The sequence below is a fragment of the Mandrillus leucophaeus genome, unplaced genomic scaffold (assembly GCF_000951045.1).
Source record: "Mandrillus leucophaeus isolate KB7577 unplaced genomic scaffold, Mleu.le_1.0 Scaffold1377, whole genome shotgun sequence".
NCBI classification, from domain to species: Eukaryota; Metazoa; Chordata; class Mammalia; order Primates; family Cercopithecidae; genus Mandrillus; species Mandrillus leucophaeus.
The window spans coordinates 356,535-377,727 of NW_012101340.1; the positions used below are offsets into that span (position 1 = coordinate 356,535).

The following is a 21,193-nucleotide window of genomic DNA, read 5'->3' on the forward strand; positions in this document are numbered from 1 at the left end:
TAAATTGTTTTAAAATTTTTAATTAGAAAAAAAGTCTCTTTCTGTTAGGCTTCCCCACTTCATTCTGTTTCCCCCATCACAATCCGCCAAATTTCACTGGCCAGAAAGAATGTCTGCTTATGAATTAATCAAAACTACTTTCAAAAGAAGGTGAAATTAGGCACTTCATATTCCATATAGGAAACTACACCTGTTACAATGTGAACTCATTATCAGGGAAAATAAGATACTTATTGGCTTGGCGCCGTAGCTCACACCTGTAATCCCAGCACTTTGGGAGGCCGAGGTGGGTGGATCACTTGAGGTCAGGAGTTCAAGACCAGCCTGGCCAACAAGGTGAAACCCCATCTCTACTAAAAATACAAAAACTAGCCAGGCGTGGTGGCCGGTGCCTATAATCCCAGCTACTCAGGCGGCTGAGGCATGAGAATCGCTTGAACCTGGGAGGCAGAGGTTGCAGTGAGCTGAGATTACATCACTGCACTCCAGCCTGGGCAACAGAGGAAGAGTCTGTCTTTAAAAAAAAAAAAAAAAAAAAGAAAGATACTTTTCACCACAAAAAAGTTCTGTATTATTATGCTAACACTAGTGAGATGCAGAAAGTGAGGTTTCTTATTTACTGATATTAACATCCATTTCATATTAACTTCTGTGAATCAACAGCTGGATTGCCTAAAAAATGCCACAATATATAGCATAAATCAGAGGGATCATGCAGAACATGTATTCAGGGAAACATAAACCCTCTCAAGTTTATGCAGGCTAGTTTTGATGCACCAGCTGACACTTTCTTAATTCTGTGATACTTCTGGAATAACAAAACTAACCTTCTTGTACTTGGAGGGTAAAGTTACATTATAATCATGCAGAAAGCTATTCAAACACTGAGCTTGTGGAAAAGGAAGATAACCAGTTTTGCACCTGTGCAACATCAACAAATTTTCTATGCTTTTCCAGCAAAACTTTCGTTTCTTGAGCATCATCGCCCAATCTGATGTGAGTCTTAAGCAGAGCATCCAGAAGTTCACTTAGCCATTCTACTGCCTAAACAAAAAGACATAACAATGAAGCTGGATTCAGAACTCTTTACTTATTGTATCAAAATGTCATTTATACAGTGATTACTATCATGTGATTAATGAATCCATTAATTATAACCTAAAGTCTTAAAAGCTTATTTCATTCAATGATAAGCTACATGAATTAATTACCTCTCCTACTCCTCAAAATTTTTTAAATCTGAAGGCAAGACATACTAAAGAAAAGCATCTTTTAAAGTTAATATCACATAATAAAAGATCATGTATTTCTGTATATAGATCCATCAAGATTGCATTATAGATTTGTGTTACTATATAAAACCAAAAATTTTCTCTAAATCAAACTGAAATGATGTTCTCTAATGATAACAACAAAATATATCAAATTGTTTATCTGGTGTTGAAATTTCTCTTGCAGATGCAAGAGAGCAAAATGCAATGTGCTCCACCAGATTTTATCCTGGATGTAACTGACAACCTAATCAACAATAATAAATAATCCCAATCTCTAGCTCAATAGAGGATTTCATTGAGAAGATTAAGTTAAATGAGATCAATAAACTAGCTGGAAATACTAAAGTGTATTCTTCAATAGGATAAACTAGAACCTGACTTCAAGAATTTACTTTTTAGGACCATGAAAAGTACACTTTTGTTTGTAGTTAAGATTAAATCAATCTTCTAAGAAAAGCTAACCACATAATATAGCTGGCTGGTCCTTACCTGAGCAGCGTCTTCTTCACATTTAAACAACTGCACCATCTGAAGCATCTTTAACCTTCGCACATCTACCATGTCTTCACATCTAATGAACCCAAACATAAATTTAACTCATCATTTCTGTTTTATTGATTACTATTGTAACATCATCATTTGGCATGTGTGTTTTATAGTACACTAAAATACTTAGTCCTACACAATGGAGAATCCAACTATTTTGTATTGATTTGTAAGAATTTTAGGGATATTTATATCAATGTTACATCAAAACGTCAAAATATCCAAATGATACTCAATGACAAACCCTCTTAAGGATAGCACGGATTCTGCAAAATATTAAAGCAAAATGTAAGGACAACAGTACACTAAAACCCCAAAAATCTCCATTGCTGTTTAGCATCAAACAAGTTTCAAGGATAAAAGTGTAATGTTTCTCAAATATAGGATGATATTTTTTTAAGACAAGGTCTCACTCAAGCACCTAGACTGGAGTGCAGTGGCACCATCATAGCTCACTACAACCTCAAACTCCTGAGCTTAAATGATCCTCACATTTCAGCCTCCCAAGCAGCTGAGACTACAGGTGTGCACCACTATGCCCAGCTAAAGAAACTTCTAAAAATTAATGCTTTTCATTATATTATAGTACCTAAAATAATATATATATATATATTTTTAAACCTTCCATCTACATTCTTAGAAACAACTAGATGGAGGGCTTAAAAAAACAAAACAAAAAAAACCCTACTGACCTCTGGGTGTAGAGAAACACAATTCAAATTATTTTTTAATCTTGCTGTGGTCTGTTTGGATAATATAACCATTTAAGTTTTTAAGGCAACTTAACCTAACTTAACTCTGGTTCCTTCATTTCCATGCAATTCTGTGTACTGCAGGTGGGATGGAGGACTCCCACTGCAGTCTCAAATGCCTATAACAAGTTACCAGTGACTGTGCTCTACTGTACTTGATGTCCTTAAAGAAAGTTTAATAACAATATAGAAGTAGGTATCACAAGGCTTTTTTAAAAAAAAAAAAAAAAAGCAGCTCTCAATAAAAGCTGTAATATGACATTAAAATTCAGCTTGGTTAAAGTAATTCCACAATGGATTGAAGGGAAGTGATACTTATTTTTTAAATATGAAACTAAAAAACAATGTAGGCCATTTTAATGATGAAGATGGTATCATACACATACTGTATTCAGGTATTAATGTGTGCTGGGGAAAATATAAGATATGGTCTCTACTATCAAGATGCTCCCATTTGCAGAGATGTAATAAGTACTATTATAAAGCTATTTAAAATGTTTTATAAGAGTAGGGAGGAGCACGTGACTAACTTGCCTTAGAAGTCCGAAAAGGCTTCCTAAAGTAAGTATCCCTGAGTCTTGAAGAGTAAGTAGGAATTCACTGAGCAGAAAATGAGGAAAGAAGTATTCTTAGTCATGGATGCATGAAACAGCATGATGCTTTCAGGGAGATAAAAACTGTGTGATTTTATGGGAATGTTATAGAAGATAAAATTATGCAAGATTGGATTATGAAGGGTCTCCTACATTATTCCAAGAAGACTAACTCCATCTGAGCAAACAGGAAGTCACTGAAGGAAGTTTTACACAATTGCCGTACTTTATGAAGATTACTCTTATATACAAAAAGCTGGAGTAGCCAGGCCAGAGGCAGATAAGGGTTTAAGATCTTGACCAGAAATGTTTGAGATTCAGAGACAGCAGAACCTGGACATTTGATAAGGGATGAGAAAGATGAAGGATTTTAGGATAAATCCCAAGTTTGGTAGCTGATGGTAACTTTAACTTAGGTAGGAAATTAAAAAAGGAGGGCAAGTTTAGAGGACAAAAAGAGGAAAAAAGGAGGGCAAGTTTAGAGGAAAATGATTCCAGTCTGGACATACTAGGTGTTCTGGCTTGGATTTGGGTTTTGGATTTGTGTCCCCACCCAAATCTAATATCAAAGTGTAATCCCAATATTGGAGGAGGAACCTGGTGGGATGTGATTAGATCACGGGGGCAGATTTCCCCCTTGATGTCCTTGTGTAAGTCAGATCTCACAAGATCTGGTTGGTTAAAAGTATGTGGCACTGTCCCCTTCACTCTCTTCCTCCTCCAGCTGTGTAAGACATGTCTGCTTCCCCTTCATTCTCCCACCATGATTGAAAGTTTCCTGAGGCGTCCCCAGCCATGCTTCCTGTACAGCCCACAGAACCTTGAGCCAATTAAATCTATTGTCTTCAGAAATTCCCCAGTCTCAGATAGTTTTTTATAGCAGTGCGAGAGCAGACTAATACCAAAAACTGGTACTGGGAGTGGGGCACTGTTATAAAGATACCTGAAAATGTGTAAGCAGTGATGGAACTTAGCAATAGGCAGAGACTGGCATAGCTTGGAGAGTTCACAAGAAGACAGGAAGATGAGGGAAAGTTTGGAATTTCCTAGAGACTTGTTAATTGTTGTGACCAAAATGCTTATAGTGACACACACAGTGAAGTCCAGCCTGAGAAGGTCTCAGATGGAGATGAGGAACTTATTGGGAACTGAGGCAAAGGTCACTCTTGCTATGCTTTAGCAGAGAGACTGGCAGAATTGTGCCCCTGCTCTAGTGACACGTGGAACTTTGAACTTGAGAGAGGTGATTTACAGTACAGAGTGGGAGAAACTTCTAAGCAGTAAAATGTTCAAGACTTCACCTGGCTGCTTCTAGCAGCCTAGGTTTGTATTTGTGAGCAAAAAGACGATGTGAGACTGGAACTTATATTTAAAAGAGAAGAAGAGCATAAAAAGTTTAGAAAATTTGCAGCCTAGCCATGTGGTAGAAAAGAAAACCCCACTTTCTGGGGAGAAATTCAAGCTGGCTGCAGAAATTCGCATAAGTAAAGAGTTGCTCAATGTTTATAACCAACACAATGGCAAACATGCCTCGAAGGCATTTCAGAAGCCTCTGCGGTAGCCCCTCCCATCACAGGCCTCGATGCCTAAGAGGGAAGAATGGTTTTGCAGCCAGGCCCAGGGCCCTGCTGCCCTGCACAATCTTGGGACAATGCTCCTTGTGTCCCAGCCATTCCAGCTCCAGGCACGGCTAAAAGGACCCCAGATACAACTCAGGCCACTGCTCCAGAGAGGGTGCAAGCTGTAAGCCTTGGCGGCTTCCACATGGTATTAAGCCTGTGGGTGCACAGAGGGCAAAAGTTGAGGCTTGGGAGCTCCTGGTTAGATTTCAGAGGATGTACAGAAATCCCTGGATGTCCAGGTAGAAGGCTGCTGCCTCATGGAGAACCTCTACTAGGACAGTGTGGAGGGGAAATGTGAGGTTGGAGCTCCCAAACAGAGTTCCCTGGGACACTGTCAAGTGGAGCTGTGAGACCCCAGAATGGCAAATCCACTGACAGCTTGCATTATGCAGCTGGAAAAGCTGTAGGCACTCTATGCCAGCCTGTGAAGGCAGCCAAGAGGGCTGTACCCTGCAGAGATACAGGGTGGAGATGCTCAAGGCCTTAGGATCTCACCTCTTGTATCAGTGTGGTCTGAATGTGAGACATGGAATCAAAGGAGATTATTCTGGGGCTTTAAGATTTCCCCTGCTGGGTTTCAGACTTGCATGGGGCCTGTAGCCCCTTTGTTTTGGCCAAATTCTCCCTCTTGGGATGGGTATATTTACTCAGTATCTGTAACTCTGTTGTATCTTTGAAGTAACTAATTTGTGTTTGATTTTGGAGGCTCATAGTTGGACAGGACTAACCTTGTCTCAGATGAGACTATGGACTGTGGACTTTTGAGTTAATGCTGAAATGCATTAAGACTTGGGGGACTGGTTGAGAACGGATGACTTTATTTTGCAATGCGAGAAGGACATCAGATTTGGGAGGAGCCAGGGGTAGAATAATATGGTTTGGATTTGTGTCCTCACTCAAATCTCATGTTGAATTGTAATCCCCAAATTTGGAGGAGGGGCGATATGGTTCAGCTGTGTCCCCATCCAAATCTCGCCTTGAATTGTAGTTCCCATAATCTCCACATGTTGTGGGAGGGACCCAGCGGAGGGTAATTGAATCATAGCAGCAGTTACCTCCATCCTGTTCTCATGATGGTGAGTTCTCATGAGATCTAATTGTTTTATAAGGTGCTTTCCCCTTCTTCACTCTGCACCTCTCCTTGCTGCTGCCATGTGAAGAAGGATGTGTTTGCTTTTCCTTCCACCATGATTCTGTTTCCTGGGACCTCTCCAGCCCTGCAAAGCTGTAAGTCAATTAAACTTCTTCCCTTTATAAATTCCCCTGTCTTGGATATATGCTTACAGCGGCGTGAGAACAGACTAATACAACGGGCCTGGTGGGAGATGACTGGATCATGGGGGCATATATCTCCCTTGCTGTTTTAATGTAAGTGAGTTCTCATGAGATCTGGTTGTTTAAAAGTGTGCAGCACCTACCCCTTCACTCTCTTCCTCTTTCTCCATCCAAGTAAGATGTGTCTGCTTCCCCTTCCCCTTCCATCATGATTGGAGGTTTCCTGAGGTTTCCCCAGCCATGCTTCCTGTACAGCCTGTGGGACTGTGAGCCCATTAAGCCTCTTTTCTTTAAAAATTACCCAGTCTCAGGTAGTTCTTTATAGCAATGCAAGAATGGACTAATACACTAGATTTCAGCAGTACACAGGGCATTCCATAGGCGACACTAAGTAGGCAACTGGAATTATGGGTCTATAGCACGGGAGAGGGTCTTGGTAAGAGCTGTAACTACTAAACTATGATCTATTAAAGAAAGTAATTCAAGTAGTGAGAAGGTCCAGGGAGAACATACAAAGAAGGGAATCTGGCCTCAGAACAAACTCTGGAAGTGGTAACTTGAGCTAGTGGCCAACAAATCAGTGACAAAAACCAAGAAGAAACAGAGAAGGATCATAAATGTGTTTTCAAGAAAGACGAAATGAAAGAAAAGTCACTTGTGCCTAACTCTAATCACAGTTAAGCAAGTCAGGACTGTAAGTATTCTCTGAATTTTAAGTAAGATCCAGCATTTATTATGTTGGTAATGCTGGTAAGAGCAATGTTGAGTCAAACAGTGAGGGTAGAAGTCAGACTGAAAAGGGTTGAAAATAAATTGGAGGTAGTGGGTAAGTAGTATGAATGTACTGTAAACCTATCCAAATGACTTAGCTGTGAGGAAAAAGAGCTCTAATGCTAAAAGACAAAGAGTTGAAGAGGAAGACACACCCATGTGTGTGACTATTATTTTTAAAATAGGAGAAATTTAAGCATTTAAATGAAAGACAGGAAGCAGAGTAGAGAATGGGATTTGATGGAGTTAGGAGTCAGGAGGGTGATCAGAATCAGAGCCTAACTGGAAGCTCAGCTTTGAGAAAAGGACAGCTCTGTCATCCTCTGTGGTGTGAGAATAAAGCAAGTTTGCAGATATGAGGGAAGAAATTTCTGCCTCATGACTGTTTTCTCTGTGATGTAGAAGGAAGCTTTCTGTGAAGTTTTGTTGATGATCATAAAATTTTTAAGTGTGCAAACATTTCATATAACCATGCTAGATTGTATATATTTCATAGACAATTTTAATCCTTTACTTTGCAATACTTTGTAGTTGCTATTGCAAACTGAATTTTCAAATAATCTTTTAAATTCCTGGTTTTATAGAAAATGAAACTAAACATCACTAGTCCATTGTTCAATCCTACTACAGCAAATATGAGAACAATGAATGTGTGACATTCTGTAAGTTTAGATGAAGAAACAGATCAATGGAGATGACAAGTTTAATGGCAACTCTAAACTAAATGAAATTTAAAAAGCAGAATTATTCTTCACAAAGTTTTTTTAAAGCAGAACAGAGTCATAGACTACATTGGGGATATGGAATATGAAGTAGTTGAGTATAACTGAAATTTTTACAACGCAGTAAAAAGGAAATGGTACCTAGTAATTGAATAAATTATTACTATTTGTTAGTAAAATTATACACAGTAATTATTACATTCACCAAAAACCTACTGTATGTCTTCTCTATAACAGTTAAGAACGTTTTGTCTGTATATAAAATATGTTATATAACTTTTTATTTTAATTAATATTGTTACTTTAGTAAAAATTAACATTAATAGTCAAACTTTGCCTTTGTTTTCTAAGCTGCATATCTTCCATCACTCCTTGTATGTGGTCCACATTTTCTTTATTTTCAATGGTTACATCCTTTCCATAGGCCCAGGATGCCTGATTGGAGATCTGATCCAGGAGACCTTGACCTTTTTCACGCAAACCTTGCAATCCCACATCTAAAACAAAAGTTGCTAGATTTAATCTCTTACACAACTAAGGTGCTTTCCCTCCCTCAAACAAATCGTCTCATCAGATATTGTACCTGGATCCCAAGTATAGGAGCTTTGCACAGTAAACCATCTTGGGATGCAATCCCAAGACTCCATCCTATGAACATTTCAAGCAATAAAACCCTTTAAATGTGACTCAAACTGGAGCTCTCTCTCATGCCAAATTCTCTCCTTAAAAGGAATTTTGAAAACATGGGTTTCCATAGACAATAATTACTTTTAAAAAATGAAGGCAGAAGAAAAGTACGAAAATTTCTATTTCTAATAGAAAACAATTTTCTATTTTTTCTTCCTGCTTTTATGCTGTCCAACTTATAGGAGAACAAGGCAAATATGTTGTTTAAAAAAGTGCATAAGCCTTGCAAAATTTTAAGACACTTCAGCAATGTATTATCAATGTCAAAGGATGTTGAACATTGTGACTAAAGGTACAGTCTAGCTTCTATACCATAGGAAGCAACAATTAGGGTATATTTACAATTCTCCAAATTACATGTGTAAAGGAACTTTTTTTTTTTTAAACAAAGACTGTGGCTCAAGAAAACTTCTAATATTTTAAAATAAAATTCATTTGTCATATTAAATACTAAATATGTATTATGCATATCATCTGTTAAAATAACAAAGGCTGGCTGGGCGCGGTAGCTCACGCCTGTAATCCCAGCACTTTGGGAGGCTGAGATGGGCAGATCACCTGAGGTCAGGAGCTTGAGACCAGCCTGGCCAACATGGCAAAACCCCATCTCTACTAAAACTACCAATATAAAAATTAGCCGGGCGTGGTGGCAGGTGCCTGTAATCCCAGCTACTTAGAAAGCTGAGCAGAAGAATCGCTTGAACCTGGGAGGCAGAGCTTGCAGTGAGCCAAGATGGCACCACTGCACTCCAGCCTGGGCAACAGAGCAAGACTCCATCTAAAAAAAATAAAAATAAAAATAAAAATAAAAATAAAATAAAATAAAGGCTGTAAGCAAGCAAAATGTCCAGTACAAGCGTGATTTTTCAAACCAATTCCCAAAGGCGGTTTTCAATAATTAATTTGATTTAGTCATGTGCAACCACATTTTACTAGTTCTCTGCCTTAAGTTCCTGTTTCCTCTCTTCCATTGCCATTTCCCCTTTTATCCCCCTTGATACGACTCCCCACCTTCCCATTTTCACATCCTGACCTTTTAGGAAAGTTCACTGTGCTTCCTGCTGTAGAAAGTTTTAAAGGCCTTGATGTCAAACGATAGAACTAGCTTAATGTAACTGGACCCCTTAATGTAAATGGACCCCACTCCTTTGAGAGTGGGTAATCTGGCAATATTCCCAGTTTGGTGAGACAAGAACCAAAAAACCAAACCAACCATTTTTTCACAAGGTTAGGATAAAGCAACAACAAAAATCATTGCATAAAACACAATTTGGGGCATACAGGGTTTACCACAGAACACTTCACAGCTAATTACAGTTTATGCATGCACTACAAATAATTGTTCATAGTATATGCAAGACATAGCACCTGTAGATATAGCTGGGTAAACAGGCAAGGGTAAATGCCCAGGGAAGGGAGGAGTGACTATGAAAAATAAAATTTTCAGCATAAATTATAACCCCTCAAGGGAATAACACTTTTTTATACTATTTTTCTCTGCTTCCTGAAAATAATAATATTTAGTTCAGTGTAAGTTGACTTAATTGTCTAACCATGGTAATGATATTCAAAAAAAAAAAAAACCTTATGTTTCAGCATTTTTAAAATCTGCTTACCAACACTTTTCAGCTTCTCTTCAAGCAGTTTTAAAGTTTGCTGAATCGATGCTCCATCAGCTGGTGCTACATCTACGCACAACATCCCTAATAAGCCATCCAACTGCTGAGACAACTAAAGCAGAGGGACACCAAAGAGATAACCCTGATGTAATCAGCATCTAAAGTGTTTAATGATTAACGAGGTTTATATCTAACGAGGTTATCACAATTACACTTGAAAAGACTACACTGTTACAAGACAAGGACAAATCATTAGAATACGCGTTATCTGGAAGATAGAACACACAGATGCATGCACCAGGAAGACAAAGAAGTACAACCAGGTCAGCAGACTTCCATTTCCATCTACGTTATAAAGCATAAACACTGAGAAAGAGTCAAAATAAAATATTCTACTAGACTGGAACACTCTAGTTAGATAATAAAAGGTTGAATTGCATGCAGAATGACTTAAAAAAATACTTGTTTTTAAAAAATCAAAGAATTTTATCTCATTACCCCCACCAGTAAATCATTTTATTGGTTCAGAAAAATAATTTAGGAGGCATGCAAACCTGAAAAAAATTATGCATAGGTAAGTGTTCAGATAATTTGAAGAAAAGAAAAGAATCAGAGTAGACACTTACATCTTGGGCAACACCATGAAATTCAAGAGCTGCTTGTAAGAGATTTTGCCTAAATTCCAGCTGACTGGCCTGTCGATAACAAACATCACTAAGTTGTTGCTGCAGTGACTTTAGTTCCACAAGATCTTCCTCATCGCCAGCATTCAAGAGTGCTGCAATTTGCTGATTAAGTTCCACATACACTGCAAACCATTCCTGTAATCAAGATGTTACAAAGTAAATTAAGGCTCAAATTAGTTTCTGGTAGAGATTACCTTTTACAAGTTCTCCAGATAAACTAAGTAATACATGATTTTTTTTTCCTAAGGCAAAAATTATTAAAATTGAGGGTGGGAAGTTCCTAATCCTCAAATCCTAACTGTGATCCCTGGAACTCAATCCTTGGCCTCTAAAAGTTCCCTTCTCTTCCTTGCTCTAAGTGAAACCTGTCTGCCCTCAGTTACCCCTGCAGCCTTCTCAACTGACTACTGTTTCCATGTCTGACATACTGCAAGCCTGAAGGTGGGTTTGATGGCTGCCTCGTTCTTCACTACTTGCAGACCATTTCTTTTCCTTCTTCTTTCAAAAAACCACATCCCCTTTGAAGTGTATGCTGTTAGATTACATCTTGTCAGCTTTCTCTGTTGCACTCCCTCATCCACAGAAGGGTTTAGCAAAGGTCACTGCCTTCCTCTCAGCACAAGCCTTCTTAGTGACTTCCACCACATAGGCACCCACCACCATCATGAACCTCCAGTTCCTTGACTCCCTCCCTCACCTCCAACTAACTTGTCCTCACCGCAACTGAGCTACCTCCTCCACTGGCCATAAAAACTTGTCGTCATATACTACTATGCAGCTCCGGAAATCTCAATTTCATGAAACCCATTTTCTGACCACCATTGACTCTCCCACTCACCTCTGTTTGTAGGCTCACACCTGCAACCCTATGGAATCCACCTATCTATTGACCTCTCTAATGTCCAGCACATGAGAACCTCTGTCCTCACTTCCATCCTCGATCAAAGGCTATAACCACCTCCCAGCATATAACCCATGCCCATGCCTGGCTTTCTGTTCTTCCATCAGAATCACCTGTTGAAACCTGAGATCTGTTTTCTCTGCCTAATGTGTGCCTGTACCACAGAAGCTGAACATGGGTAGATTAAAAACTAGGTGGATAGCGTTCTCTCTCTCTTTTTTTCCCCCTCACATCAGAAGGGTAATGTGCTGATGTTGTTACAAGGCTTAGAGGGAGACACATCTCACATGAGTGTGAGCACCCATCATCACACTTATAAACTACAAAGGAACGACATATCTCTTTTTAAAGTTATGACTAAATAATCTCAAATGAGTCTTTGGCAATCCATTTATGTTTCTCTAGTAAATTCACTTTCTCATTCTCATGATCATTTATGTTTTTTTCACTATCAGTCTCCAATCCCCTTTTCACCTCTTCATTCTCAGCCAAAGATCTTAATTCACAGGGAAGTAATCGGAAAACTCTTTCACCTTCCCACCAACAAATCCCCAACCCTCCATTCTACAGCCCTATGCTCTGCCCTCAGTGCTGTAATAGTGAGCAGTCTATCTCTTCTTCTAAGGCCAACCACTCCACTTGTGCATTACAGACTATCTCTGTTGCCTACACAAAGCTTTGCTCTCACAGTTATTTCTCTCTCTTCCATCAGTTCTTCTGTCTCAACTGGATTATTTCCACTAGCACATAAAAAAGCTATAATATATTAAACAATAAAAGACGCATTTAAGATTTGTGCATTTTACTATGCTGAAATTAAACCTGTTTTTTTTTTTTTTTTAAAAAAACCTTTTCTTAAAGGAGTTCTCTGTATTCACTCTTTTCTCATTTTTCATTCTTTTTTAATCCATTCCAATCAGGATTTTGTTCTTCCCACCCTTCTGAAACCAACTGTCAAATTCACCAAAAAATTCCATCTTGCCACAAATCCAATGGTCAATTCTCAGTCTTTATTTATTGAGCCTCTCAACAAACAGCTGCATTTGGCACAAGTAAGCACTTCCTCCTCCTTTAAATGGCCTCTTCTCTTGTTTTCTGAGACACAACAGCTCCTTTTACCCTTCTTTGCTGGCTCTCCTCCGTCTTTCTGCACTTAAAGTTTAGGCTGACCCAAGGCTCAGTTTTCCAGAGACTCTCTTTTCTTCTCACTGGGTTTGGATGACTTCACCTAGTCCCATGCCTTTAAACAGATCTATAGGCTAAGAATTACCAAATTAATATAGGCTTTAAATATATCTATAGGCTAAGAACTACCAAGTTAATATAGGCTCTAAATATATCTATAGGCTAAGAATTACCAAATTAATCATCAACCTTGACCCCTCCCATGAACCCCAGATACTGATACCCAACTGCCCATTAGCCACCTTCATTTGGATAACTAACAGATATCTAAAATCTAACCTGCTGCCAAAGACACTTATTCACTATCCTCCCAACCTGTTCCTCTCACAGTCCTCCCTGCCTTAGCAGTTGCTAAGGCCAAAAGCCTGATTCTTTCATCAGCAAGTCTTGCTGGTTCAACCTCATCAACTTCTATCAATTCTCATTACTTCTACTGCCTCCATCTATCAGCCTCCTGCCTTCCATTTTCACTGCTAGTCTCTGTTCCCTATTTTCTACACGATAGCCAGTGATTTGCTTAAAACATAAATTAATTATCTGTCCAAAAGTTTCAAATAACTTCACATAACATTTAAAATAAATTTCAAGTTTCTTTTCATGGGCTAAAAAGATATTACATGTTTTGGCCCCTGACTTCCTCTAAAACTTTATCTTCTGTGACTCTCCTTTGCTCCCTGTACTCTAGCCACATCAACATTCTTGCTGCTCCTCAATCATGTTCCTGTGCTAGGGTATTTCTACTGCTGTGTCCTCTATCTGAATTGCCCTGTTTGGATTACTTCTTGACATCATTTCAAGGTTTCTGATTAAATGTCATCTCCTCAGGCCTTTCCTAAAATCTACACCTATATTGCTCTCCACTCCCCAACCTGAATGTAAATTCCTTATAGTAAGACAGTACTATATCACAAAAGCCTAGAACAACACATGACACATAGTATGTGCTCAATTAACATGCACTGATTGAATGTGTAAAACATATTAATCACTGTAGATTTACTGACATTACATTAAGTAGGCAACAGAGGGTAAACTTGTCACTCAAGGAACATGTGGCAGTGTCTGGAAACATTTTGGGTTATTACAACTGAGGAGCAAGGATGCTACTGCATCTAGTAAGCAGAGGCCAGTGATGCTGCAGAATGCCCTACAATGTGCAGGGCAGCCCTTACCACAGAGATTTATCTGGCCCAAAGTGTCAAGAGTGTGCTAAGGAAGAGAAATCCTCCTGTATCCAATGGTGATGATAATATCTGTCTTACCTTGTTTATCGGTTATTGTTTGGATTTAACTCAATAATATGCATAGAATATTTTTAAACTACATAGTTTATAATGGTTAATAGAGACTATATTAAAGTAGAAAACATTACCTGAGAAAATTATCACTGTCATGCTCTAAAATACAAAAGGATTTCAATACCTTATTCATAGTACTTCCAGATCATTAAATGCTCTAAAGAAATAGGCTTAACTCTTTGAAGAAGTAATAGCAACGATTCTGAGAAAAGTAGTAAAGGATTAGAGTCCCAGAATAGCACTTTCCAGAGCTACCAGCATTAGACCACTTGGGGTGTTTATTAAAAATGCCTAAGCTTCACCCTTGACTTACTAAATCAGTATCTGGGAGTTAGGCCCTGGAACATATATTTTAGCAAGCATCTCTGATGACTCTTACGCCCATCAAGGTTTAAGAACCACCACTGTGAAGCTAATTATTTCCTGGTTTGAATTTGTAAAATATAGGCTCTAGCAACCTGACCAGGGATGTAAATACATTATGAGGACCAGTACATCTCAAGAAATTAATACCTGAAATTAGAGACACTGATATTACTGATTGAGGTTGAAATAAAGAAATAGTAATTCTCTCTGGGATGTGGAGAGGAAAAAAATCTGGCGGATACATTTGCATATATTTAAAATTCATCCAAATGTTTCTTCCTAAAAAACAGGGCAATGTATGGCCGGGCACAATGGCTCATGCCTGTAATCCCAGTACTTTGGGAGGTCAAGGTGGGTAGATCACGAGGTCAGGAGATGCAGACCATCCTGGCCAACAGGGTGAAGCCCCGTCTCTACTAAAAATACAAAAATTAGCTGGGCGTGGTGGTGCATGCCTGTAATCCCAGCTACTCAGGAGGCTGAGACAGGAGAATCACTTGCACCTGGGAGACAGAGGTTGCAGCGAGCTGAGATAGCACCACTGTACTACAGGTTGGTGACAGAGCTAGACTCCGTCTCAAAAACAAAAAGCAAACAAACAAAACAACAACAAAAAAACACCAAAAAAACCCAAAAAAAAACAAAAAAAAAGCAGGAATGTAGATTCCCTAGAACCTTAGGTGTATTTTGTTCACTTACAGCCATTCTTTGGTCTGTCTCTTATGTATATTTAACTGTGTAGAAAACGATTATTTTATAGCAAAATAAAAAGACGACACCAATATTTGGGATTTGGATTGAGATGGTAAGTAAGAAAAGAGCTTGAAGGATCACATTTAGGACACGAGCAGTCAGGATTAACACTGCAATCATATTGGCAGTGATGCATACGTGGTGAAATGATGGGTATTTATACTTTATACCATGAAATGGGAATCCATACGTAGGCGGAAGGAAACCCTGCCCACTCGGGTTAAAAAAGTGATTATACTCAGACTATACATTAGGAGAAATGAGTCTTGATTCACCAGGTAGACCTGTTCTGCTGCTTACTATTATGCATAATACACCAGAGAAAGTGGTTTCTTTGTAGTCCAGAAGTCAGCACTATGACACGGTGTGACAGTGACAAAACTCTCAAGCAGTTTCAGATATTTATGCTCCTCCATGTTCCTATCACACACACTTTTCCTACCACACACGCTATTCCTACCACACACTTCCTTCAACCCAAAACATAAAATTAGATTATTGAACTAAACTACTTTTAAATTTATTGCCAGTTACTATAACCATTTTCATGTACCTTATTTTTGTGTGTGTGCATTGTATTAAAAAAACCAAGTTAACTTCTAATTACCAACCCTTGAACTAGAACTACATGTTGGCAGAAATTTCATTTTTCTATTTATTGAAACTCAACATCCTAACAAATTTGAGGTTTTTAGCTTTATTTCTGCATTGTGCTTTTATACGGACTCTAAAATTTAATATATGACATTGAGCTGGTAATGCAAAATTGTATGTTAAAAGTTTTCTCAAATTCTACCGTTAATAGCTGTCAATGCCAGAAATTAGTCATTATAATTTCACAAGACTTGAACAATTCCAAGAATGCTTTAATCTGTTAACTCTTAGTTACAGAGAGAAAAGAAAGTTTTTAATAAAATATTAGAATATCTTAAACATCATAAGCTAAAATATTCATCCAGCATCAACCAACGTATTCTCAAGGTGACAATGCAGTGCCACCTATTGGCTAAAACGTACAACCTGCTTTTCAAAATACTTCAAAAGTGGGAAGAACAGTATAATGAACTCCTTCCCATCCAGCTTCAATAATGATCAATTCATGGCTAATTCTATTTCACATACACTCCCATCCATTCAATCTGTCCCTACCTCCCAATTCTGAAACAAAACCCAAATATCACACGTGATTTAAGGAAATAAAATCTCTGATAGCCATCAATGTTTCTTTTCTTTAGGTTATGTCTATAAATGCAGATGTCAATGTATATGTACAGTTCTAAGTATTAAAAGTATAAGAATGAAAAAATACTGTAGCTTATGCATCTCTGTGAAATTTAGTAGCTTTCTCTAAGAGAGAGCCAGAGAAAGGATCCCCCCTGGGTATCAAGAGATCTGTGTTTTAACCATAGTTCAACTATTCATTGAGCAAAAAATGTAGCTTCCCAGTTTGTTCATCTATAAAATAAGATGAGGACATCAGAATAATCTATAAGGTATTTTGCAATTCAAAAGTTTTATATATTGGTTCCATATTATAAGTAAGCTTAAGCACATGGCAAGGACCACCCTTAAGAGATGTTTCTTTAAGCTGATTTTGAAAACCTTATAAATATATTAAAAACACAAAACCAACATCTGAACATAGCAATTTCTATGTATATTATCTGCAACTTCATCCATACTATATGCAATATAAAATTTGCTTTTGAATTCTTTTAGTAAACTTAAGAGTACAGTACAGTATGTATACAACCCAATTTATAATTATTCATCTTGGCATTTAAAACAATAATACAATATAGATATATCCTGTCTTTAGGATCCTCATGTGTCATGTGCCCTTCCTAAAAAGAACTTTTGGGATACTTTCATAACTAAATCCCCTTAGGTGAAGTCTAGAATGTTCTGGAGTAAATACAGTTTTTAGGAACTAAAGAGAGGAACAAAATTGTAGACTCTAACTATAGTAACATGTTCTAAAACAGTCTATCAGGTTCAAATAAATCACAATCCACGTTTAAAAAAAACTCAAAACATTAAGTTATTTTAAAAGTACCAAGAGAATTAAAAGATTATATCCTCAGGAACAGGGTTTGTAATATGATTATTTTAGTATAAAAGCAAGAACCATTATGTTGGAACCTGTGAAACGCATAAAATAAATCGATTTTCAATTATCAGATTTCATTTTCAAGTTTTTTACAAGAACTAATTAGAAAAATTCCAAGGAATATACGTATAGTGCCTTTAGACAATTCCAAATCTTGTAATATCTCTTATTATTCCTTCAGGTAGATTACAACTACTTTAGGGTATAGTATGTAGATTTTCTGCCAATACCAGTAATTGTTATTCCTGATTTACAGAATATTATAAAGAAAGCAATATGAGGAAACTAAGCAAAATGGAATATATTTACAAGAAAAATAAGTATCAGATACTGTAAATTCTAGTAAAGATGAGATTTACTCATTCAAATTTATTCCCAAGCAAATCATATTACTTATTCTTTAATCTTGTTTAGTTAAAAATGGGTATTTCCTAATACTATCCAACATAATTAGAGGTAAGAAGAAACGCTGCAGAAATTAATGTTCAGATGGTACTTAATGCTCACCTGGGTCCAGAGTTTAACATTTTAACCAACTTTTTTAAGACAAATAACCTAAGGAGAAGGGAATGAATTGATTCAAATTTTATTTTTCCAATTTTTTATTTAATCTATTTTAAATTACCAAAGTAATATGACCTTGGGGAGAAGGAGGTGAGCTACCCAGTCCACAAACTGCACCATCTCTTTCTCAGTAATGAAGAATTAACTATAACAGAGCAGGAGCTTAATGAACACCAGCTTCTTTCACATAACAAGTTGTTAAATTTTAAATTATCTTGAACAATTATTATCTATAATCTGCTTAAGAATCTACTTATTTCCCAATTTTATACCTGTGATTTGTCTGATTACTCCTTTCACAAATACAAAAGGGACCCCTAAATGCTCAGAGAATGGAAAAATATTCTGCACCCTCTGGACTTACTCTCCATCAGTTGTGTTTAATGCAGCAATTCTGCTATCACTCTCAGGCATTTAATCGTAGTATATACTCCCAATAAAATGGGGGTGGGGGGACTTCAAAACAGAAGTTTCTGTCACAGAGACTACAGATGAAAGCTCTGTTTTTGTACTATCACTCTTTTTTCTGTCACTGTAGCTTTAAAATTTCATGCAAATCGTGCTTCTATAAAAATATAATTAAACTGCATTACAGACAAAACCAAAAACAACCTTCTAATTAACATGTACTAAGTAATCAAAATGTACTTTATGACCTCTAGGCACTTAACAAACTGTACTTCATGCCCCATACCAAAGTTTGCAGCAACTTATCACTCAGTACCACATGTGCTACTAATTATCCACGTTCATAATAGCATTGTAACTTGCAGAGGAAAAAGCCTCTCACACTGTGCTGGCTCTCAATCTCTTCATGTTTCTGCTGTAGGGCCTGGGAGGCCCTAATGGAATCTCCAATGCCCCACTGGGCTCTTAGTTGTTCTGATCCAGGCCCTTCTAGCCAGTTCACAACCTATAAACAAAAGTAGAAATACAATTTTTAAAGAATCAAAAACTTTTCAAACTTTCATTCTGATTTATTTTTCCCCTCCCAAAGTTCCCCAATTATTTTTAATGCAAATTCTTTACATTCTATCCCACAGGCAGATTAAATGTTTCTTCTGGAACTACACAGCTATAATGTGACAACATTTTCAAAACCTAAATGTGGAAGAATGTACACTGCAGCATCACAAGCTTTCAGCTTATCATCTTCCAGGCTAAAAGAAATCTGGAATGCTACTATAAAAGAGGATTAAAAATTAACTTATGATGATAAGAGAATCAGAGAATCATAAGATTTAGAGTTGAAAAAAACATCAGAAATGATATCAGTCAAAGTTCTTAACTAACATTTAAGAAAACTGAGTTTTAAAGAGATTAAGTGACTTGCCCAAGGTAATATAATCCATTACTGAAAAACTGGACTAACAGCCATATGTTCTAACTCACAGTCTAATGCTTTTTCCAAGCATTGAAAAAACTGACTGAATTAACTACTATAAACTTAGTATACTACTTTTGCACTTCAAAAATAAAATTAAAAATTAGAATTATACTAATGCAATAAATACCCTCTTGGAGTCTTCTTAGGATCAACCAACATTCAGACCCACAGAAGGCCCCACTAGCACCAGTCTGCTAGTAAGGATATAGGGTGGGTACTATAGTTTGCCAGGATGACAGCATCGGGAGTTCTTTTTCAGCTGAGTCCCTCAAGCAGGTATAAGCAGATGAGATCAGTATGGGGCAGATATGGGAGACACTCTGGCATCAAAACGTGATACCCCACAGGACTAGGCCCATTATGAGTCACTAATCTCAAGGATTCCCCCAGCCCCAGTTATGCCTTCCATCATATATTAATCATATATTAGTAATTCTCCCAGTCCAGATCTGGAATAATATTTACTATAAGCAATATTGCTTAGTAACATAGTTGACATTCCAATTTTTAATCAGGTCTTCAGGGGAATAGAGCTAGAGAATTAAGCAAAGATCAAGTTCTCATGCAGAAGGAGAGGACTGTGTTGACACTCTACCCACAATCATATATACTCTGAAACTACAAACACATTGTGGAGTAAATTTAGTGGAAAAAATAGTATTACTAAGCTTTACCTTTTGCCAAATTAGAAAAAGGAATTTAAGAATAGATGTATGGTTATATCCTAAATCTAAACTTAGGATAGCTCCCCAAGAAGTGAATAGGGGTATCACTGTAGCATAATATTATAGACCCAGTGGGTAGGCTTAACATAGAACTTTATAAAAGAGCAGTGTAGATGTACACTTCTGCTGTTAACAGGTTAAAAAAATATATTTCTAAATCTAACAGTTCATGTATCCTTTTTATAATTATATAGAAGTACCACATCATAAAGAAAAATCACATACGCATTCAGTCCTGTCTGAATATCCACAGATTTTCATGCTTGAATTCAACCAGTCACAGATTGAATATATTTGGGGAAAAAAAAATCAAGCACAAGAAAACAATAACACAACAATTTAAAGATACAAATAATAAGCCAGTACAGTATAACGGCTATTTTCACAGCATCTGCATTGTAGTAGATATTATAAGTAATCTAGAGATGATTTAATGTATATAAGAGGGTATCTATAGGTTATATGCAAATATTATGCCATTTTATGAGAGACTTGAACATCTTTGATCTTGGTATCCACAGTCTGCAGGGTGTCCTGGAACCAACCTACCACAAATACTAAGGGACAACCATATTATATTTCCTCCATTAATTTTTCACCTGCATAAGGGTTTTCATATACTACTCCAGATTTAAGTGTTTTAGCCAATTCTCATAGAATACAAGTAGTTTTCATCCTGTTTTTCACTTAGCATTAAACTCTACACTTTAATGAGTTTCCACTTGGCTACTGTTATAACATAATTTTCAATGACTTTGCAAATCCTTTTTTCAGAAGGCCAATCCTGTTGCCTGCCTGCCTCCATCTCTCCCATGTGTCCAACCAACCAACCAATCAACCCACTCTTATTAAGAGCTAAGTAATGTACTGCCTCAAATAACTATTGTACCTGCTATCAATACTTTAATTCTCTATTGTCAGGAACATAGGATGTTTCCAATTTCCATCAATTCTAAGTAATTCTATGACTAACACATATATAGCAGTTATATATAACGTTTTTTCTCTGTTTTATTTTCCCAGGAAAGGTTTCCAATAAAGATCTTCTTGGGTCCAATGATGATGTAATCCTAATGCTTGTTAATATACTTTATAAAATTGCTCTCTAAAGCTCTTGTTCCTATCTGAAATACCCAATCAATGATAGTTTGAATTGTAAATAACCTCTACAAGGTATACAAACTGACTATTGACTGTAACTACACTTTATAAAATTGTTCTCTAAAACTCGTTTCTCTCTGAAACATCCAATTAATGATAGTTTGAACTCTACATTAACCTCTACAACGTATACAAACTATTGTTGTTTTTGTTGTTGCTGTTTTTTGTTTGTTTTTGAGACGGAGTCTTGCTGTGT

At 37.1% G+C, this 21,193-nt stretch overlaps 1 protein-coding gene across 1 annotated transcript in view; it reads right to left on the bottom strand.

The window, feature by feature from the left end:
- SESTD1 (SEC14 and spectrin domains 1) overlaps nt 1-21,193 on the bottom strand; it is a 164,762-nt gene that overhangs the window by 6,463 nt on the left and 137,106 nt on the right. The window contains exons 10-15 of the mRNA XM_011973441.1: nt 18,515-18,637; nt 10,488-10,682; nt 9,859-9,973; nt 7,893-8,052; nt 1,764-1,845; nt 922-1,044 (exon numbers count right to left, since the gene is read on the bottom strand). Coding sequence (XP_011828831.1) covers nt 922-1,044; nt 1,764-1,845; nt 7,893-8,052; nt 9,859-9,973; nt 10,488-10,682; nt 18,515-18,637 — 798 coding nt within the window. The remainder of the gene's footprint in view (nt 1-921; nt 1,045-1,763; nt 1,846-7,892; nt 8,053-9,858; nt 9,974-10,487; nt 10,683-18,514; nt 18,638-21,193) is intronic.